The sequence below is a fragment of the Theropithecus gelada genome, chromosome 10 (genome assembly GCF_003255815.1).
Source record: "Theropithecus gelada isolate Dixy chromosome 10, Tgel_1.0, whole genome shotgun sequence".
Taxonomy (NCBI): Eukaryota; Metazoa; Chordata; class Mammalia; order Primates; family Cercopithecidae; genus Theropithecus; species Theropithecus gelada.
Window position 1 is genome coordinate 74504593 of NC_037678.1, and position 17837 is coordinate 74522429.

The following is a 17837-nucleotide window of genomic DNA, read 5'->3' on the forward strand; positions in this document are numbered from 1 at the left end:
TCTATAGGGCACGAGTGGTATCAAAATAGACCTGTGTTGGGCTGGGCTGTGAGTCAAGGGTTCTAAAATCTAACTATGAAAAAGGCACCACCAGGCTGGGCACAGTGGCTCATGCCTGTAGTCCCAGCACTTTGGGAGGTCAACATGGTGAAACCCCCGTCTCTACTAAAAATACAAAAATTAGCTGGGCGTGGTAGCATGCACCTGTGGTCCCAGCTACTCGGGAGGCTGAGGCAGAATCGCTTGAACCCTGGGGATGCAGGTTGCAGTGAGCTGAGATCCCGCCACTGCACTCCAGCTTGGGTGACAGAGTGAGACTCTGTCTCAAAAAAATAACAATACTAATTAAAAAAAAAAAAAGAAAGAAAAGAAAAAGGGACTACCCAACAAGTAAAAGACTCAGGTGAGAATTACAATGACGTTGGCTGGGTGTGGTGGCTCATGGCTGTAATCCCAGCACTTTAGGAGGCCAAGGCGGGCGGATCATGAGGTCAAGAGTTCAAGACCAGCCTGGCCAACATAGTGAAACCCCATCTCTACTAAAAATACAAAAAATTAGCAGGGCGTGGTGGTGGGCATGTGTAATCCCAGCTACTTGGGAGGCTGAGGCAGGAGAATCACTTGAACCCAGAAGATGGAGCTTGCAGTGAGCCAAGATCATGCCATTGCACTCCAGCCTGGGCGACAGTGTGAGACTCCATCTCAAAAAAATAAAAATAAAATAAATAAAAATTTAAAAGAATTACAATGAAGTCTTGAGTCCTTGGTTCTGAATCATCATCCATCAGTCATATCTATGTCCTCAGCTAATACAGTAATCCTGGTGCTCCAGAGTAATTGAAAACTACCCTCAGACAAAAGTAAAAATTAAAAGCCAGGCATAGGGGCTCATGCTTATAATCCCAGCACTTTGGGAGGCCAAGGCGGGCGGATCACCTGAGGTCAGAAGTTTGAGACTAGCCTGGCAACCATGGCAAAACCCTGTCTCTACTGAAAATACAAAAAATTAGCCAGGTGTGGTGGAGGGCGCTAGTAATTTCAGCTACTCAGGAGGCTGAGGCAGGAGAATCACTTGAACCTGGGAGGTGGAGGTTTCAGTGAGCTGAGATCGTGCCACCGCACTCCTGCCTGAGGGACAGAGTGAGACTCCCTCTCAAATAAATAAATAAAATTTAATTAGAGCTAGCAAGGCCGGGCACAGTGGCTCATGCCTGTAATCCAGCACATTGGGGGGCTGAGGCGGGGGGATCACTTGAAGTCACGAGTTTGAGACCAGCCTGCCCAACATGATGAAGCCCCGTCTCTAGTAAAAATACACAAATTAGCCAGGTGTGGTGGTGCATGCCTCTAATCCCAGCTACTCGGGAGGATGAGGCAGGAGAATCACTTGAACGTGGGAGGTGGAGGTTGCAGTTAGCCAAGATTGCGCCAGTGCACTTCTGCCTAAGTGACAGAGTTTTCCATCTCAAGAAAAAAAAAAAGTAGAGCTAGTGAAGTGTTTATAATCAGTTTTAGTGTCACATGTACAGATCAGTAATGTAATCATTATAATACTGTCTGGTCTACAGCCGGGTGCGGTAGCTCACGCCTGTAATCCCAGCACTTTGGGAGGCTGCGGCAGGCGGATCCGTGGATCGCCTGAGGTTAGGAGTTCGAGACCAGCCTGGCCAACAAAGTGAAACCCTGTCTCTACTAAAAATACAAAAATTAGCCGGGAGTGGTGGCATGCTCCTGTAATCCCAGCTACTCAGGAGGCTGAAGCAGGAGAGTCGCTTGAATCTGGGTGGCGGAGGTTGCAGTGAGCCAAGATCACTACAGCCTGGGCGACAGAGCAAGACTCTGCCTCAAAAAAAAAAAAAAAAAAAAGCATTAAATTTCATTTTTTCATTTTTCCCTTTATTTTTTCATTTTTTAGTTGTGAAAGTAGTTTGTATATATTTAGAAAAATGTTTACTTTTATTTAATAAACTATTCATTTAATAAATGTATTAATTGAGCACTAAATAATGCTCAAAGGATCATAAGTTTTTTTCCTCCACACTAAGCCCATGGGACATGAAGAATATCTGGGTGCTTCCAGGATGTGAGGAAGGAATGTGCCTTTTCCCACTCCTGGCCTTCGGGTACTGTCCTAAGCACGGGATGCTGGGGCAGGGGCTACCTTGGCCATCTTGCTATCTGCATGGCAGTGGCAGAGGATGGCTGAGGGAAAGGACTAGACAGCCCTGGAGCTGCCGCCTTGCTCTGTGAGAAACCCCTTCCAATGGAGATTTGAATTACTTGCAACTTGTTGGCCTGCCTCTCCACCCCACCCCCATCTGTTCCCTAGCTCTCAACTTTGGCTGCACATTGGAATCTCCTACTGATGCTCCCTGACTGCGCCCTCGGAGATTGATTTAACTGGTCCTGGGTGCAACAGGGCTGGCATGAGACTACTAAAAACTCCCTAGGTGAAGCCAATGAGCAACCAGGCTAAGGACCAGTGATCTAACTGTAAGTCATCTCTTCTTTTTTTCCCTTTGTAATTTTATGTTTCCACCCCATACTGTGGTTGGCTACATCTGTTTCTTTCCTCTCCTACTAGAATGTAGGCTCCAGATGGCCTTCCAAACAATGCATGTGGCCCTTCACGCTCCAGGTGATGACAAGTACCCGTTGCTGATAGAAGTAGCAGAGTCATACCTTTCTTGGAATTTAGGTTCTACAGTCAACACTTATGGCACCCAATGAGTCAAAAACACCCTTGGCAACTCCTAAGGAAGGCTCTTCCCTGGAACCTGACGTACTGTTTCCCCATCGCCATCCAGGGAGAGTTTCCTCCTGGGCCAGAACAGCAAGCTGCCTCCTCCACCAGGCATCAGAGGAAGTAGGGGGCTTATGTTAGGGATCACTTTGCATAAATACACATTTAAACATGTGCCTCACCCTCAGCACAGCAGGATGCTCATGCCATGAACAGCCCACAGGAACCAGAGTGACCGACCCTCCAGGAGGTACACACCTCCCTCCCATCCCACCCACTCCTGAGCATATGGTTCTCACATCCACCAGTGGGTGGAATCACCCACACCATTTAAACTTTTTGTCAAGGATGTAGAGTTGAATTCATGTGATTTCCCATATGAGCAGTGTCCCTCTGCTGCACAATTATAGCCAGCTCAAGCAGGTCCTCTCCTTCCTTCTACCTGCCCTGCAAATGGCTCTCTCCTTCACTGACCCCCCACCCTGCCTCTTAAAGGCTGATGCTCCCTAGGACTCTATCCTTGATGCTTCTCATTAATTCTTCTCCCCACTGGCTCTCAGCCCTACTTAGGGCTCCTAATCTGTTAAAAAATACCCATAAGACCTCCCTTTCCCAGTTAACAGAGATGTGGCCCAAGAGGTTCCCCACTTCTAATTTGAGTGGGGGCAGAAGAAGAGAAAGACCTTATCTAGGTCTTGGGGGCAGGGCTTCCAGGGCACAAAGGAACAGAGTAAATGTGCAACATGCTATTTTCTTGAATGAATGGATTCATAAGAAGAATAGGACTTCACCAGCTTCCAAGGGACCCTCCCCACCTCTCAGATACATTCTGAGGCCTAAATTTCACGTGCTCATCTAGGATCCCAGGCCAAGCCTTCTGCCACACCAAGCCACACCAAGCTCAGCAGTACTCACAGGCCTTTAATCTATAACTGCCTGGCCACACTCTGTCACTTCCCCAGGATGGTGGGAAGGGATGAAGATGTACAGCCAGGTAGGCCACATCAACTCTGAGTCCGAGGGAAGGACTGGGGTCAGGTTGGGGCTTGGGCAGGGGGCTCCCGGCCCCAGGCGATGAGGGAGTTGCTGGCTTGGGCAAGCTCGGCGATGGACACCCGGCCCCGCTGTCGGATGAAGTTGGCCACGGCGGCCAATTCCTCTGGGGTTATGTAGATGAACTTGCCCCGGTCGTCAATCACACCTGTGGGGATATGCAGGTTGTGGGGCTGAGGCCTCCTGGGCGTTCCCCATCTGGCCTGAGAATGCCCACCTACTCCTTCACAGCTGGCTCAGGGCCCTTCAGGCCTCCTGCCTGCCTGGCCTTTCCCGGCTGCATCCAGTCCTGCTAGGAGAGTCGAATCAGGCTGCCCTGTCTGTCCTCTCCCACTGCCACCATCTCCAGGCCCTGGCACGTCCTCCTTGTAACTGCATCCAACTACTCAGTGCCCCTTGTTGCACACCCCTCCCCCGATCTTGGGTGGTCATCCTGCCTCTGCAGCACATCCCTGCAGCCCGTGTGGCTAGACACTCTCCAAGGCCAGGACTGCAGTGATTGGCTCTTATCCTCTCACCTGTTATAGTCCCCTCAGCCAGCAGGTCCTGGATGCGATTTATGGTGTCCTATGAGGAGAACAATTCTCAGAGTAGAGACAGGCACCAATGTCCCCAGAAAAAGCACTGAAACCTCCCTCCCACTACAGCCAAATCTCTTTATTTCCCTCTCATGCTAGCCCCTAAATGTGACTCTGTGCTTCGCCTTTGGAAGGGCCCTGGGTAGAAGGGGCTCTGGTCTTGGGCCCTGCAAGCCCCCAAAAGAGGATCTCTCCTGTTAGAAGCAGGGCAGTGGTGATGCTTGCAACATAGGCTGGTGCAGTCTGTGCAAGAGAGTTGTCAAGGTAACTGATTTGGGCTGCTTTGGTCACAGGGGCTGGCAGAGTGATGGGGTTTGGATTTTTTTTTTTCTTTCCTGCCTGTTCTTCCATCCATTAAAAATGCAGGATTCCTAGGGTGCCAGGAGACTTCTGTGCACTACTCACTCTTGGTTGGGGACAGGGTAGAGGGTGCATTAAGACTCTGTCTTTAGGGCAGGTCCTCTCTGCTAGCCACACAGACCCCTGGCCACACTGCACACAGCAGGGCACGTTCCAGGGCTTACCTGAGTACGCAGGCCCACCTGGGAAGCCAGGTCTTCCAAGAGCACAACCTTGGACTGCTACAAAAAGGAGGAGGAAAAGAGAGAGAGGCTGAGCTTGGGCAAATCCCTCTAGGCATGGGCACCGTCCAGGTTCGCATTCTGATCTGATCTGGGTGGCTGGATAAACACTGTACACACTCCTGTGGGACAGCCTTGCTCCCCTGACACACACACACACACACACACACACTCTGTCTCTCTCACAACCACCCATTGACAGAGACCTGCACAATCATAAACCCTCTCATTCCCCTTCTTGCGAGGAAGGAATCTACTCAAAACAACCACCTGCCTCACGGGCCCTGTCCTGGACTCCGAGACACGCATGAGTGGAAATCAGAGCACAGCTGCCACCATCCTCTGCATCCAGCCATCTCTTTTTAACATCATGGACAAGTTGAAGGGGATGCACCATAGGGAGGAAGGAGGCGGTGAGAGTCACCAAAAGCTATTTTAAATAACTGTCACCAGGACTTATGTTTGCTGAGGACTTACTAGAACAAGGCCCTAAAAAGGTATGAGGGACACATGCTGAACAAGCCATAGCCCCCGCCCTGGAGCTCGAAGTCTGGCTGGTGAGACAGGTGAGTACATGGACAAGAGGGAGAGCAGATAAAGGCCCGAGCAAGCCAAGGTCTCTCAGTAGAGGCCGTGGGGACCCACTCCTGCCTTGCCTTTGCTTGCCGCCCCACTGGCCTGGTCCCCCATAACCTGACACACCCACACTTTTTATCCATCCTCTTCATACCATCTGAGGCACTGAGCCCACCCTTAAAATCACTGTCACTAACACCGCTGAGTGCTTTCCAGCACAGCCGTGTTCCATGCTCCAAGTGCTTCCTCATGCCCTCAGTAGAAATCTGAGTTCCCAAGGGTGCGGTGAAGGGTCTGCTGCTGTGTCCACACAGGCACCTGCCCCCACTACCCCAACAGACAGCACAGGACTTGAGAAAAGACCGTTCTTTTGCATTTCTGTGAATCCTCCACCTCAAATGAGCTGGGGGAGGACTGACATGGTGACACCTCCCTGACTGCAGATAGCATGTGACTTGTTTGAAATGCCAAGCCGTATTTGCAAGCAGGAAGGCAAGCGAGAGGCAGCTGGGCCAGGATGGGCGAGGACAAGGTGACGTGGTCAGCTGGCCTCTACCTACAAAACAGGGATCAGGCAGTGGGCTCTCAGTGACAGTGTGGTGCAAGAACATGAAGTCACCCCAGGTGCTCCCCGATGACCTGGCCTGAGGTGCTGCTGGGGCCAAAACACGTTTGATAAAACAAGCTAGGTGTGGAGGCACACACCTGCAGTCTCAGCTACTCGGGAGGTGGAGGCGGGAAGATCACCTGAGCCCAGCCATGGTCAGACAGGAGAATGGAATAAGACCGAGTGAACCCTACACCTCTCATAAACAATGCTGGGTGCAGGCATGTTCCTCCAGTTCTGAAATCTTAAGGCAAAAAGGCCCATCCCTTTGGAGCAAGGAGGAGAGCAGACAGACTGAATTTCAGAAGTCCTCCTTTTCCTTGCAAGATAGCAGCTCTAGAAGAATTAGCCAGCACAGGCTGGAAAAACTTTTTTTTTTTTTTTTTTTTGAGATGGAGTTTCACTCTGTTGCGCAGGCTGGAGTGCAGTGGCACCATCTTGCCTCACTGCAACCTCCACCTCCTGGGTTCAAGTGATTCTCCTGCCTCAGCCTCCTGAGTAGCTGGGACTACAGGTGTGCACCACCATGCCTGGCTAATTTTTGTATTTTTAGCAGAGATGGGTTTTCAACATGTTGCCCAGGCTAGTCTCAAACTCCTGACCTCAAGTGATCCGCCTGCCTCAGCCTCCCAAAGTGCTGGGATTGCAGGTGTGAGCCACTGTGCCCGGACAAGCTGGAAAAACTTCTAAGCTCCAAAAGAGTTTGGAGAACTCCCAGAGAATGGTACCTCCAGGGAGCCACCAAAAGTGAGGGCTAGAACTGGGGACCTTTCTTCTGGTTTCTGCAGAGTAAAGAGAGATGCTGAAGCTGACCCCCTCCTCTAATTCCACCTGGGAAGGCTTCCAGGGAAGGGGCTTCAGGACCATCTTACTGCCTACTGGGTAGGCGGGGACAAGTTCCAAACAGCAGTAGGCAAGTGTGAGAGATATTCTGCCCGGTCGCAGCCCCTAATCAAGTGTGCCAGGGTAGAGAAAGGGCTCCATGAGCGGGGAGTGCACACAGCCTGAGCAGACAGGACCCTGTCAAAGCTGCCAGCATTTTCCCCACTTAGGAACCCCAGACTCAAGGCTGTGAGCCCAGTCCCTCACTGTCGGCAGGCGTCTAAACCCTGCTCTCTTTCAGGAGAGGTGGCGGGAGGATTATGCAAGCCCTGGGTCCTTGGCAGCCCCTAGTAGCACCCCCACCACCGCCCCCGCTCCCTCTGCACTCCTTCCCTCAGCCGCCTCTGCACCTCTGAGTTGCACTTGAAAACCTCTCCCCTCATGGCATCCTTCGTGGGAGAGAAGTTGCTTAGCAGCAAAGCAAAGTAGGATGTGCTTATGCAACCTGGAGCAGCATTGAGGCGGCCTGCGCAGTGGCTGCAGACAGAAGGGGACACACTGCCGCCCCACCCTAGACTCCAAAGGAAACACCATCCTGTTTCCTCTGAAAGACCCAAGTTCCCAGTCAGGAGCACATGGCAGAGGATGCTTGTTTCAACTCAGTGGAGCCTCAGTGTGACAGAACTGACAGAAAACACATGTGAAGAGACTTGAAAACACACTGACTCACTGAGCGTGGGGTCTGAAGAGCAGGGAAACTGTCAAACTGAGTGTGAGGAAGTGATCAAAGGCTTGCACCTCCCACACAGACCCAGGTCCTTCTCTACCTTCGGGGTCGGAGCGGGGAGAAACACTCCTGGCCAGGACCCTGCAGCTCTGCCCCTCTAGGCCCCCCTGCCCACTCTTGCATGAGCCTGAATGCACTGCCTGCAGCCCCTGCTGGAGGCAACCGACCTGCACACACCAGGCAGGGAGCTGACATTCAGGCTCTGTTCCGTGGCTGCTTACCTTGATGTAGTTGATGAACTCTGTCAGGAAGCTCTGGGACTAGAGAAGCAGAGAAATCAGGATGAGCACCCCCTATCAAGGCCACAGGGTTCTGTACTCATCCACCCAAGCACCACCTGCTCACTTGAGGGCCACCTGCCTGCAGCCTGCCTTGGGCCCACCCGACCACCTGCATGTACCACTTGCTTACACAAGCAGCAGAGCCTTCCAGGGTAAGGGTTTCGGAGGCACCAGCCTCTGCTGAGGACGAGGCCTCTGGCCGCTAAACCCTGCTGGTACTGACACCCACCCACCTCTCACTGCCTGGCCGGGACATCTGGGATGGGGTGGCTAGCCTTGGGTCTGGCACAGGCTGCACTGATGGGTACAGAGAGGGGCTTCCCAGGGGCAGCAGGCCCACCTGTTCCTCAGTCATGGTCTCTCCCACGCCTTCCTCCTCCACCACAAAGGCCTCCTTCAGTTTCAGGTACTCCTCATGCTCCCGCTGGGCCTGCTCCTCGCGGGCCTTCCTCTCCTCCTCCTCCTGTGGGCACAGGAGGCAAAAGTCAGGAATTGGGGGCAGGTTCCCACCCCATCCCTGTTCTGGTTGCTGCTACCCCTGCAGGACACCAGAGCATACAGCCCAGCGTTTTCCCAGAGACAGAGCTCCTTCAAGACCCCCATTCCTCCATCCCCCAAGCTGAACAATGGGCCGAGACCCCTCTTGTCATCAGTTTCATCATCACCTGGACAAATGCTGCTCAGCCCCTGCTCCTGCCCTTCATGCTCAGGGGATCTTAGCAAAAATCTGTTGAAAACCCCACCATGACCCCACTCTACAATACCCTCCAATCACCTGACCCATCCTTTCCTTGTGTAACTCATTAAGCATACCCCATCATGTCCAAACCTCATGAGCAAATGTGAACCCTGCATTTCCTCACCACCCACTCACCCAGTCAGCCCACTACAGTCTGGCTTCTGTGTTCCCAGTTCTATGAAACAACTCCTGCCACAGTCTCACCCATGCCCTCCACTCACCAAACTCAAGGCACAACCTTCAGGTCTCATATGCCTGTCCTCTCAGTGATCCTTCTTTCCTCCCTTGGCTTCCAGATCCCACCCTCTCCTGGATTTCCTCCTGCTCCTTGGGCCATTCTTCCCGCCTCCTTCATCATTCAGCCCTGCCTCTTCTCTCTCCTCCACATTCTCTGGGCCACCTCGCCCATGCCCAAAGCATCAACCCCTTCCTTGCCAGTGACTACCACACTTGTATCCCCACCCGAATCTCTTCCCCCAAACACACAACGGTCCATGTGACACACCTACTGGGCCATCTCACAGGCAGCAGACAGACCCTAGGACCTGCTCTTCTATGCTTAGACCTCCTCCTGGGTCCCTGGCTCCGTGAATTAACACAGCCAACTGGTCAGAAATGAGGTCCTACTGACCACTTCTTTCTCGAACTTCCAGGAAACTCCCTGGTCTTTTCTTTCTCGAACTTCCAGGAAACTCCCCGGTCTGTCAATGTTGCTCCATCACCACTACTGCCTGGTACAACAGCCTCCCTCAACCCATTTTCCAGAGCACTCAGAAAAATTTTCTTCAAACAGAAAGCTAAAGCTGGGGCAAGTAATATACAAGATGAGTCTGGGGCATCTTGCAGTGCCAGAAACTAAGTACTCAAAAAACAAAACAACGAGTGTGTGTTAAAGGTACACAGGAGCCAAATGAAACGGCTCCCAGTGGTCAAAGCTGGAACAATCTGAACAACACAATAAATAACATGTTGCCAGGCGCAGTGGCTCACGCCTGTAATCCCAGCACTTTGGGAGCCCAAGGTGGGCAGATCACAAGGTCAGGAGATCCGGACCATCCTGGCTAACATGGTGAAACCTCATCTCTACTAAAAATACAAAAAAATCAGCCAGGCATGGCGGGCGCCTGTAGTCCCAGCTACTTGGGAGGCTGAGGCAGGAGAATGGCGTGAACCTGGGAGGCAGAGCTTGCAGTGAGCTGAGATCGCACCACTGCACTCCAGCCTGGGCGACACAGCAAGACTCTGTCTCAAAAAATAAATAAATAAAATAAAGTAAAATAAAATAAATTAAGAAATAACATGTTACTGGATTACAACACAAAGTACAAAATAAATACTCATGAGTCTATACAGATATAAAAAATGGCTGGTCACGCACGATGGCTTATGCTGGTAATCCCAACACTTTGGGAGGCTGAGGCAGGCGCATCACCTGAAGTCAGGAGTTCAAGACCATCCTGGCCAACATGGTGAAACCCCGTCTCTACTAAAAATACAAAAATTAGCTGGGTGTGGTGGCGGGTGCCTGTAATCCCAGCTACTTGGGAGGCTGAGACAGGAGAATCGCTTGAACCTGCAAAGCAGAGGTTGCAGTGAGCCCAGATTGAGCCATTGCACTGTAGCCTGGGTGACAGAGTGGGACTCCATCTCAGGAAAAAAAAAAAGACTGCATTCATATGTAATGAATAGGGAAGAAGAGACATATCTCCTGTAAGAGATTTCCAAATAATTTATGTAAGAACTCCAAGGCCGGGCGCGGTGGCTCAAGCCTGTAATCCCAGCACTTTGGGAGGCCGAGACGGGTGGATCACGAGGTCAGAAGATCGAGACCATCCTGGCGAACACGGTGAAACCCCGTCTCTACTAAAAAATACAAAAAACTAGCCGGGCGAGATGGCGGGCGCCTGTAGTCCCAGTTACTTGGGAGGCTGAGGCAGGAGAATGGCGTAAACCCGGGAAGCGGAGCTTGCAGTGAGCTGAGATCCGGCCACTGCACTCCAGCCCGGGCGACAGAGCGAGACTCCGTCTCAAAAAAAAAAAAAAAAGAACTCCAACCCCCCAACCCTTAAGTGTGGGCTGTGCACAGTGACTTCTTTCCAAAGAAATACGGGAAGAGGGGAAAAAAGCAGTCACATTACAGTGGAGAAAGCTGGCAAACAAAACCGCAGCCAGGCGACCAAGGTTAACAACATTAGGGATAAGTGAAGGGGATAACCTGCGTGCTTAGTATGTTGCATTGAAGATGGAACTTCACTTATTGTCTTCTTCAGTCAGATCCATAACCCCAGTCTAACCATGAGAAAAACAACCAAACTCAAATTAAGGGACCTTCTACAAACTACTTGCCCAGGACTCCTCAAAATTGTTAAGGCTGGGCACAGTGGCTCACACCTGTAATCCCAGCACTTTGGGAGGCCAAGGGAAGAGGATTGCTTGAGTCTAGGAGTTCAAAAGCAGTCTGGGAAACATGGTGAAACCCAATCTCCACACACACACACACAAAATTAGCCAGGCATGGTGGTGCACACCTATAGTCCCAGCTACTCGTGGGGAGGGGGATCTAAGGTGGGAGGATTGCTTGAGCCTGGGAGTCAGAGGTTGCAGTGAGCCAAGATCGTGCCACCGCACTTCAGCCTGGGCAATAGAACAAGACTTGTCCTAATCAATCAATAAACAAAAATCTGAATAATGTTAGAGTTTAGTTACTAATAATGTGTCAATATTAGTTGTGAGGAATGTATTAAAGTGAGGTAAGATGTTAAGGATAAGGGAAACTGGTGACAGGGGAGAAGAGCCAGGATATTTAAGGTACATTAAGTGGGACAAATATTCAGAAAGGTAAAAAACCCTCTCTGCTAATTCCTCCCCTATGCTGTATTCTGGCTTATCAGCCACAGCACCCACATCCAGGATCCTGGGACAACAGGCCAGTCAGAGGTCACAGGTCTTCCCAGCTAGGGCAGCCCTGGCTCTAACCCTACATACCCAACGTTTTTACGCTGTTCCCTTTTTTGGAAACCTGGTTCTCCGAACAAAGGAAGCATCTGGCAAACAAATGTTCATTAGTCACCTTTACTGCAGTGGTCCCCATTCCCTGAGCACCTCCTCTATGTCAGGCCCTCAATGCAGCCACCATCTCTTACAATGATCTTTAACAGCCTCAAGGCCTTCAGGATCCAGACCCCCATCACCTCTCTGCCATCTCTTCCTCCTCTCCTGGCTTTCTTTGCCCAGCTGCCCTGCCTGCCTCGTGTTCCTCACATGCTCCCTGAAAGTTCAATAGTCACGTGCACAAGAATCCTCACTCTGGGCTCTGCTTTTCAGCAGCTGCTTTTCCAGGCTGTGCTGGAGCCTAGGGAACAAATAAACCAGAACCTGCCCTTGTGCCAGATCTATGGCCCACCTTCTATGTTGGAGGTGCCAAGGAGCTGCATAAGAAGCAAGGCTGCCTGGTCAAGGGTCAGAAGTCAGGGTCGGGGCTGGCCTCACCTTCTGCTCTTCCTCTAGGCGAAGCCGCTCCTCCTCCTTTTTCCACTCAGCTTCGCGCTGGGACTCGAGTCGTTTCCGCTCCTCACGTTCAGCCTCCTCTGCCTAGAGAGAGGTCTTCATAGGGGCACATCCCTCACCCCAGCTAGAGTGTGCCCACCTCCCAAACAGACTAGGGAAGGCAATGCCTGGGCCAGGACACAGACCCAGGCGGTAGGAGACAGAGTCAGGGAGGCAGCAAGCACCAGCCCAGCAGGCAAGGAGCCCTGAGTCTGCCTTAGGGGAAAAGGCAGGCAGGGCCCTTTCCCACTTCCCAGAGCTGCATCCCATCCCTCCGGCTTGCCTCACGCTGGGCCTTTCGTGCTTGTTTCTCCTCCAGCTTCCGCAGTTTCTTAGCTCCAATTTTCCCTGACAGGTGAGTTTCCGCTGACTTCTCAACGTCTTCTTCCTCCTGGGCTGGGTATGATCAAAGAAAGACAGTAGGTTCTGACCAGAGAGGACTGACGATGATGGATCCCCAACCCCTCGTCCCTCTCCTAATGGGGGGGTCCCCTTCCACCCACCTGCAAATGTCACTAGCCCAGCTCTGCCCTCCAGAGGCATCTGCCATAAGCACATGTGTGTGTACGGGTGCATGAATATGTAGGGATGGAAGAATGGTGAGGGGCCCACAGGGCAAGGGAAAAGATGAGAACTTTGGGCTAGGTGCGGTGGCTCACGCCTGTAATCCCAGCACTTTGGGAGGTCGAGGCGGGCGGATCACGAGGTCAGGAGATGGAGACCATCCTCGCAATCGTGGTGAAACCCCATCTCTATCAAAAATACAAAAAAAGGGCCGGGCGCAGTGGCTCACGCCTGTAATCCCAGCACTTTGGGAGGCTGAGGCGGGCAGATCACGAGGTCAGGAGATCGAGACTATCCTTGCTAACACGGTGAAACCCTGTCTCTACTAAAAACACAAAAAATTAGCCAGGCGTAGTGGCGGGCGCCTGTAGTCCCAGGTACTCAGGAGGCTGAGGCAGGAGAATGGCGAGAATCCGGGAGGCAGAGCTTGCAGTGAGACGAGATCACGCTACTGCACTCCAGCCTGGGCGACAGAGCGAGACTCCGTCTCAAAAAAAAAAAAAAAAGATGAGAACTTTAGATATTGCATAGTCATAAAAAGGGAGGTATCAGGTTAAAATATGCAAGTGTCTCGGGGTCACAGATAGGGATGCCTGGATATTTAAGGTACTGTGGCTGATGAGCCAGAATACAGCATGGGGGAAGCATTAGCAGAGAGGGTTTTTGTTTGTTTGTTTCTTTGTGTTTTGTTTTTTTTTTGTTTTTTTTTGAGAGGGAGTCTGGCTCTGTCATCCAGGCTGGAGTGCAGTGGCCGGATCTCAGCTCACTGCAAGCTCCGCCTCCCGGATTTACGCCATTCTCCTGCCTCAGCCTCCCGAGTAGCTGGGACTACAGGCTCCCGCCACCACGCCCGGCTAGTTTTTGTATTTTTCACCGTGTTAAAAATACAAAGCTTTTGTATGTTTCACCGTGTTAGCCAGGATGGTCTCGATCTCCTGACCTCGTGATTCGCCCATCTCGGCCTCCCAAAGTGCTGGGATTACAGGCTTGAGCCACCGCGCCCGGCCTTTTTTGTTTTTTTTTGAGACAGTGTCTCGCTCTGTCGCCCAGGCTGGAGTGCAGTGGCGCGATCTCGGCTCACTGCAAGCTCTGCCTCCCGGGTTCACACCATTCTCCTGCCTCAGTCTCCTGAGTAGCTGGGACTACAGGCACCCACCACCACGCTCAGCTAATTTTTTTTTTTTGCATTTTTAGTAGAGATGGGGTTTCACCGTGTTAGCCAGGATGGTCTTGATCTCCTGACCTCGTGATCCGCCTGCCTCAGCCTCCCAAAGTGCTGGGATTACAGGGATGAGCCATTGCGCCTGGCCCAAGGAGGGTTTTTTTACCTTTGAATACTGGTCCCACCTAATGTACCTTAAATATCCTGGCTAATGAACTACAGAGTTCTCTGGTTTCTGTCTCTGGTGCCAAACCCCCAGAGAAGGGAAGTCCTATGGGGAAATTTATCCTGCCTCAAATCTGAAATCCTCCTCACCATAGTCAGGAGTTGCTGAGGATTCTGGGCTTAGTCCCTGGCTAGGATTATCCCTTGCCCACCAAAGCCTGGCTGAAAAGACAGTCCCAACACCATGACTACCTCAGGGCCAGCTGCAAGTTAAAGACCCACTGACGCCTGTGCAGCAAGGGTCTTTGAACCCAAGTCTGAGCCAAAAGGTAGGCAAAGAAGGGGCCTCTTTGTGAGCTAAAGGGATAATCCCTAAGGGTACAAGGCAAAAGCCTCAAATGCCCCCAGTTTCTGAGAAAGACCCAGACGCCCCCTCCTCAGGCTCAAGCCAGCTGTCCAAGTACTGGAGAAGACAATCCTGAGGGCTCTCCTGGTCTCCCGGAAGCAGGGATACGGAGACCTCTGTGTCAACAGAATGTCTCCATCTTTAAACTGTTTTCCTGGGGTTGTGGGTGACCCCACTCCAGAACTGCAGAAACTCTTGGCCAGGCACTCTGCCTCTAGGGTGAAATCCTCAGGGAATGAGTGTGCCCATAACAGGAAGGGTGCGAGGATAGAAGGGGTGAATTGAGGAACATTCTGAATCAATCTGAAGACCCTTGCCCTCTGCTTGGACACTGAGAGCCAAGATGAAGGAAGAGGGGGGTTGACCCAGTGGAACAAATGCCAGGTCCCAAGAATCCCCCTACTCTACCGTGTGGCTCCCAGATGTCCCTCCTACCCTGAGGCTTCATATCCTACTCCCCCACTTAGTTTTGGGGGCCTCTCTATCTCCCCCTCTAACCCAGACCCTCTCCCCACCAGGCTGGGCTCCTCTCACCTAGGATGACAGCTTCCTGCTCATTCTCATCTGCTTCTGCCAAGGTCACCCGCTGGGCTCGACGCTGGGCCTGTAGGCGGCTGCCCAGGTCCCTCCGGCGCCGAGGCCTGCCTTCAGCTCTCGGCTCCTCAGGCTCCAGGGGCCTAGGCTGGGCCACCCGGCCTGCTCCTGCCAGCTCCTCATTGTGCAGTGACTCTTGGCTGGCTGTAGGGAAGACAGAAATGACAATGCTGCCTGGAAGCCCAGTCCGGCCCATGGCAGGAGGAGCGGCAGCCTGGAAGCCTCACCTCCTCTGCTCAGTGGTCTGCTGCCCACAGCACAAGGCCCCGACTTCTCAGTCTGACTGGCAAGGCCTTTTCCCCCAGGCCCACAGCTTGGTCCCAGGCGGTGGCTCAGCCCTTCCCTCGGGCCTGTATGAATACTCTTCTCTCCTCTCCCAGCTCCACCTTTCCAGCTGGCCTGTCAGGAGTCCCCTATCCTGATGTCCCCAGCTCTCATCGAGTACCCGCTGCAGGAATCCATTGATTTCTCGCCTAACACCACCTGTGGTTTTACCTGGCTCCCAACCAGAGAGTACACTTCCCGGCAGTAGCCGAGCCTTCCCCTGGAAGACCTGCTGGCTCTCCGCCTTTCCTCAGCGTGGTCCTCCCGCCCCTGGGAGCGCGCAGGTGCTCAGAGGCAGCTTGTGGGCCCAGGGAGCAGGAAGACACACAAACCCGCCCGCTGACCAGAAATGGGGGAAAAGAGGGAGGATGGGTGTATCTGTTCTGTGTCCTGGCCAGTGACACGGCCTTTTGATCGGGGAGCAGATTAGGGAGGGAGCGTGGGCGCTCTCTTTGGCGGGAAGGGATAGAGCTTCAGGAGTTTCCTGGAGCCGTCTCGCGCTTCTCCAGCTCGTGGGGGGCAGGCAGAAAATATTCAGATGCCCCCTTCCTGGCACCTGCTCTGGAGCCAGGCTGGGAGGAATGGGAAACCCCTGCGGCCACCTTAACAGGTGCAGAGGGAAAGGGCCCAGACAGTGACGGATGGGAGTGGGCGCCGGCCAGGGCCTGAGGCCTTTGGAGGTACGGAGCTCCCGGGAATGAAGAGAGGGATGAGGCCAGACTCTGGCTTGGGGTCGAGAGAAAGGGGTAGCAGCGCGGCCACCGGTTCCAGGCAGGGCACTACGGAGGCCCCAGTGGGCCCACGAAGCGCGCATGGATGCGCATGCGCCCCGCCCGCCCGGATGCGCACGCGCAGGAGCCGCGACGCGCCGGTCCACAAAGGCTCAGGCCAGAAAACCCGGTACCACCAGCCCTGGCGCAGCGGCATCTCCTACCTGATGCCGCCCGGCCCCGGCTGCGAGTCAGGAAGAGGATAAAGCCGACTAGCAGAGCCGCCGCTACCAAGTACCACACGGGCCCCACCATGACGAGGCCCTCCGTGCAGAACCACTGCGTCCACCCTAAGGCCGGAATCTCCTAGGCCCCGCCTCCATTTCCCATTCTAGACTCCGCCCACTATTCGGAGCCCCGCCCAGCCGCACTTCACAGAGAGGCTTTAATGTAAAACATTAAAATGAGTTTGGGGGGCGTAAAAAAACCCATAATGTTAAGAGGAAATTATTGCAGATGGTATGTCCAGTAGAAAACATCTATGTATTTTTTTTGAAACAGAGTCTCTGTGGCCCCGGCTGGAGTGCGGTGGCGCAATCTCGGCTCACTGCAACCTCCACCTCCCGGGTTCAAGCGATTCTCCTGCCTCAGCCTCAGTAGCTGGGACTACAGGCGCCCGCCACCACGCCGGGCTAATTTTTGTATTTTTAGTAGAGATGCGGTTTCACTATTTGGCCACACTGGTCTCGAACTCCTGACCTTTTGATCCGCCCACCTCGGCCTCCCAAAGTGCTGGGATTACAGGCGTGAGCCACCACGCCCGGACTCTGTATGTTTTAAAATCACTAAATTTTAGTGATTTAAAATCCCACATAGTGTTTATGGAAACAACCTTGGAAAAAGTACGAAGAGGCTTGGGACTGATGCACACCAACTTCAGGACAGCGATTGCCTCTAGGAGGAGGGAAGCGGGTTGGGGTTAAGCCCTGAGCTTTAGCTATATCTGTGACATTGAGTTTCTTTCCCTCCCTCCCTTCCTCCCTTCCTCCCTTCCTTCCTTCCTTCCGGAAGGGGAGGGGAGGGCAGTACTGGAATTTATGAAGCTTTTTGTATGCATAATAACAGAAGTAAAGATTTCAGGAGCCAGGCACAGAGGCTGGTCTGTTAACCCAGTACTTTGGGAAGTCTAGGTTGGGGGATCCCTTGAGCCTAGGAGTTCAAGACCAGCCTGGGCAACATGATGAAACCCTGTCTCTACAAAACAAAATACAAAAATTAGCCGGGTGTGGTGGCATGCACCTGTAATTCCAGCTACTTGGGAGGATGAGGTGGGAAGATAACCTGAGCCCAGGGAGATCGAGGCTGCAGTGAGCCATGATCATGCCACTGCACTCCAGCCTAGGTGATAGAGTGAGACCCTATCTCAGAAAAATAAAAAATAAAATAAATAAAAATAAAAATAAATTCAGGACCATTGAACAACAGTGAGAAAGGGGTTTGAAAAAATATGGGCCAGGCGAGGTGACTCTCGCCTGTAATTCTAGCACTTTGGGAAGCCGAGGCAGGCGGATCACTTCAGGTCAAGAGTTCAAAACCAGC

General features: G+C 52.6%; 1 protein-coding gene across 2 annotated transcripts; it reads right to left on the reverse strand.

Moving 5' to 3' along the window:
• Window positions 1–3480: 3480 nt before the first annotated feature.
• On the reverse strand, window positions 3481–16634 carry DDRGK1 (DDRGK domain containing 1). 2 transcript variants are annotated; one of them, XM_025400373.1, is made up of 9 exons: window positions 16463–16634; window positions 15145–15348; window positions 12597–12709; window positions 12257–12358; window positions 8369–8491; window positions 7969–8007; window positions 4899–4955; window positions 4315–4363; window positions 3481–3944 (listed from the first exon to the last, which is right to left on the reverse strand). In XM_025400373.1, exons 1-9 carry the CDS (start codon window positions 16551–16553, stop codon window positions 3778–3780), a joined length of 945 nt encoding a protein of 314 aa, XP_025256158.1. In that variant the 5' UTR covers window positions 16554–16634; the 3' UTR covers window positions 3481–3777. The 2 variants fall into 2 exon arrangements, with proteins under 2 accessions (XP_025256158.1, XP_025256157.1); XM_025400372.1 differs by lacking the exons at window positions 3481–3944; window positions 4315–4363; window positions 4899–4955 and having other exon boundaries at window positions 6516–8007.
• Between the last annotated feature and the right edge of the window lie 1203 nt (window positions 16635–17837).

Bases quoted from the DNA above. Each gene is read 5' to 3' on its own strand.
- DDRGK1 (XM_025400372.1), bottom strand. From the start codon at position 16,553: ATGGTGGGGCCCGTGTGGTACTTGGTAGCGGCGGCTCTGCTAGTCGGC. The intron at 12,359-12,596 runs GCAAGCCGGAGG...ACCTCTCTCTAG, and splicing joins CACGAAAGGCCCAGCGTGAG to GCAGAGGAGGCTGAACGTGA. The intron at 8,492-12,256 runs GTGAGGCCAGCC...CTGTGCCCACAG, and splicing joins GCCTAGAGGAAGAGCAGAAG to GAGGAGGAGGAGAGGAAGGC.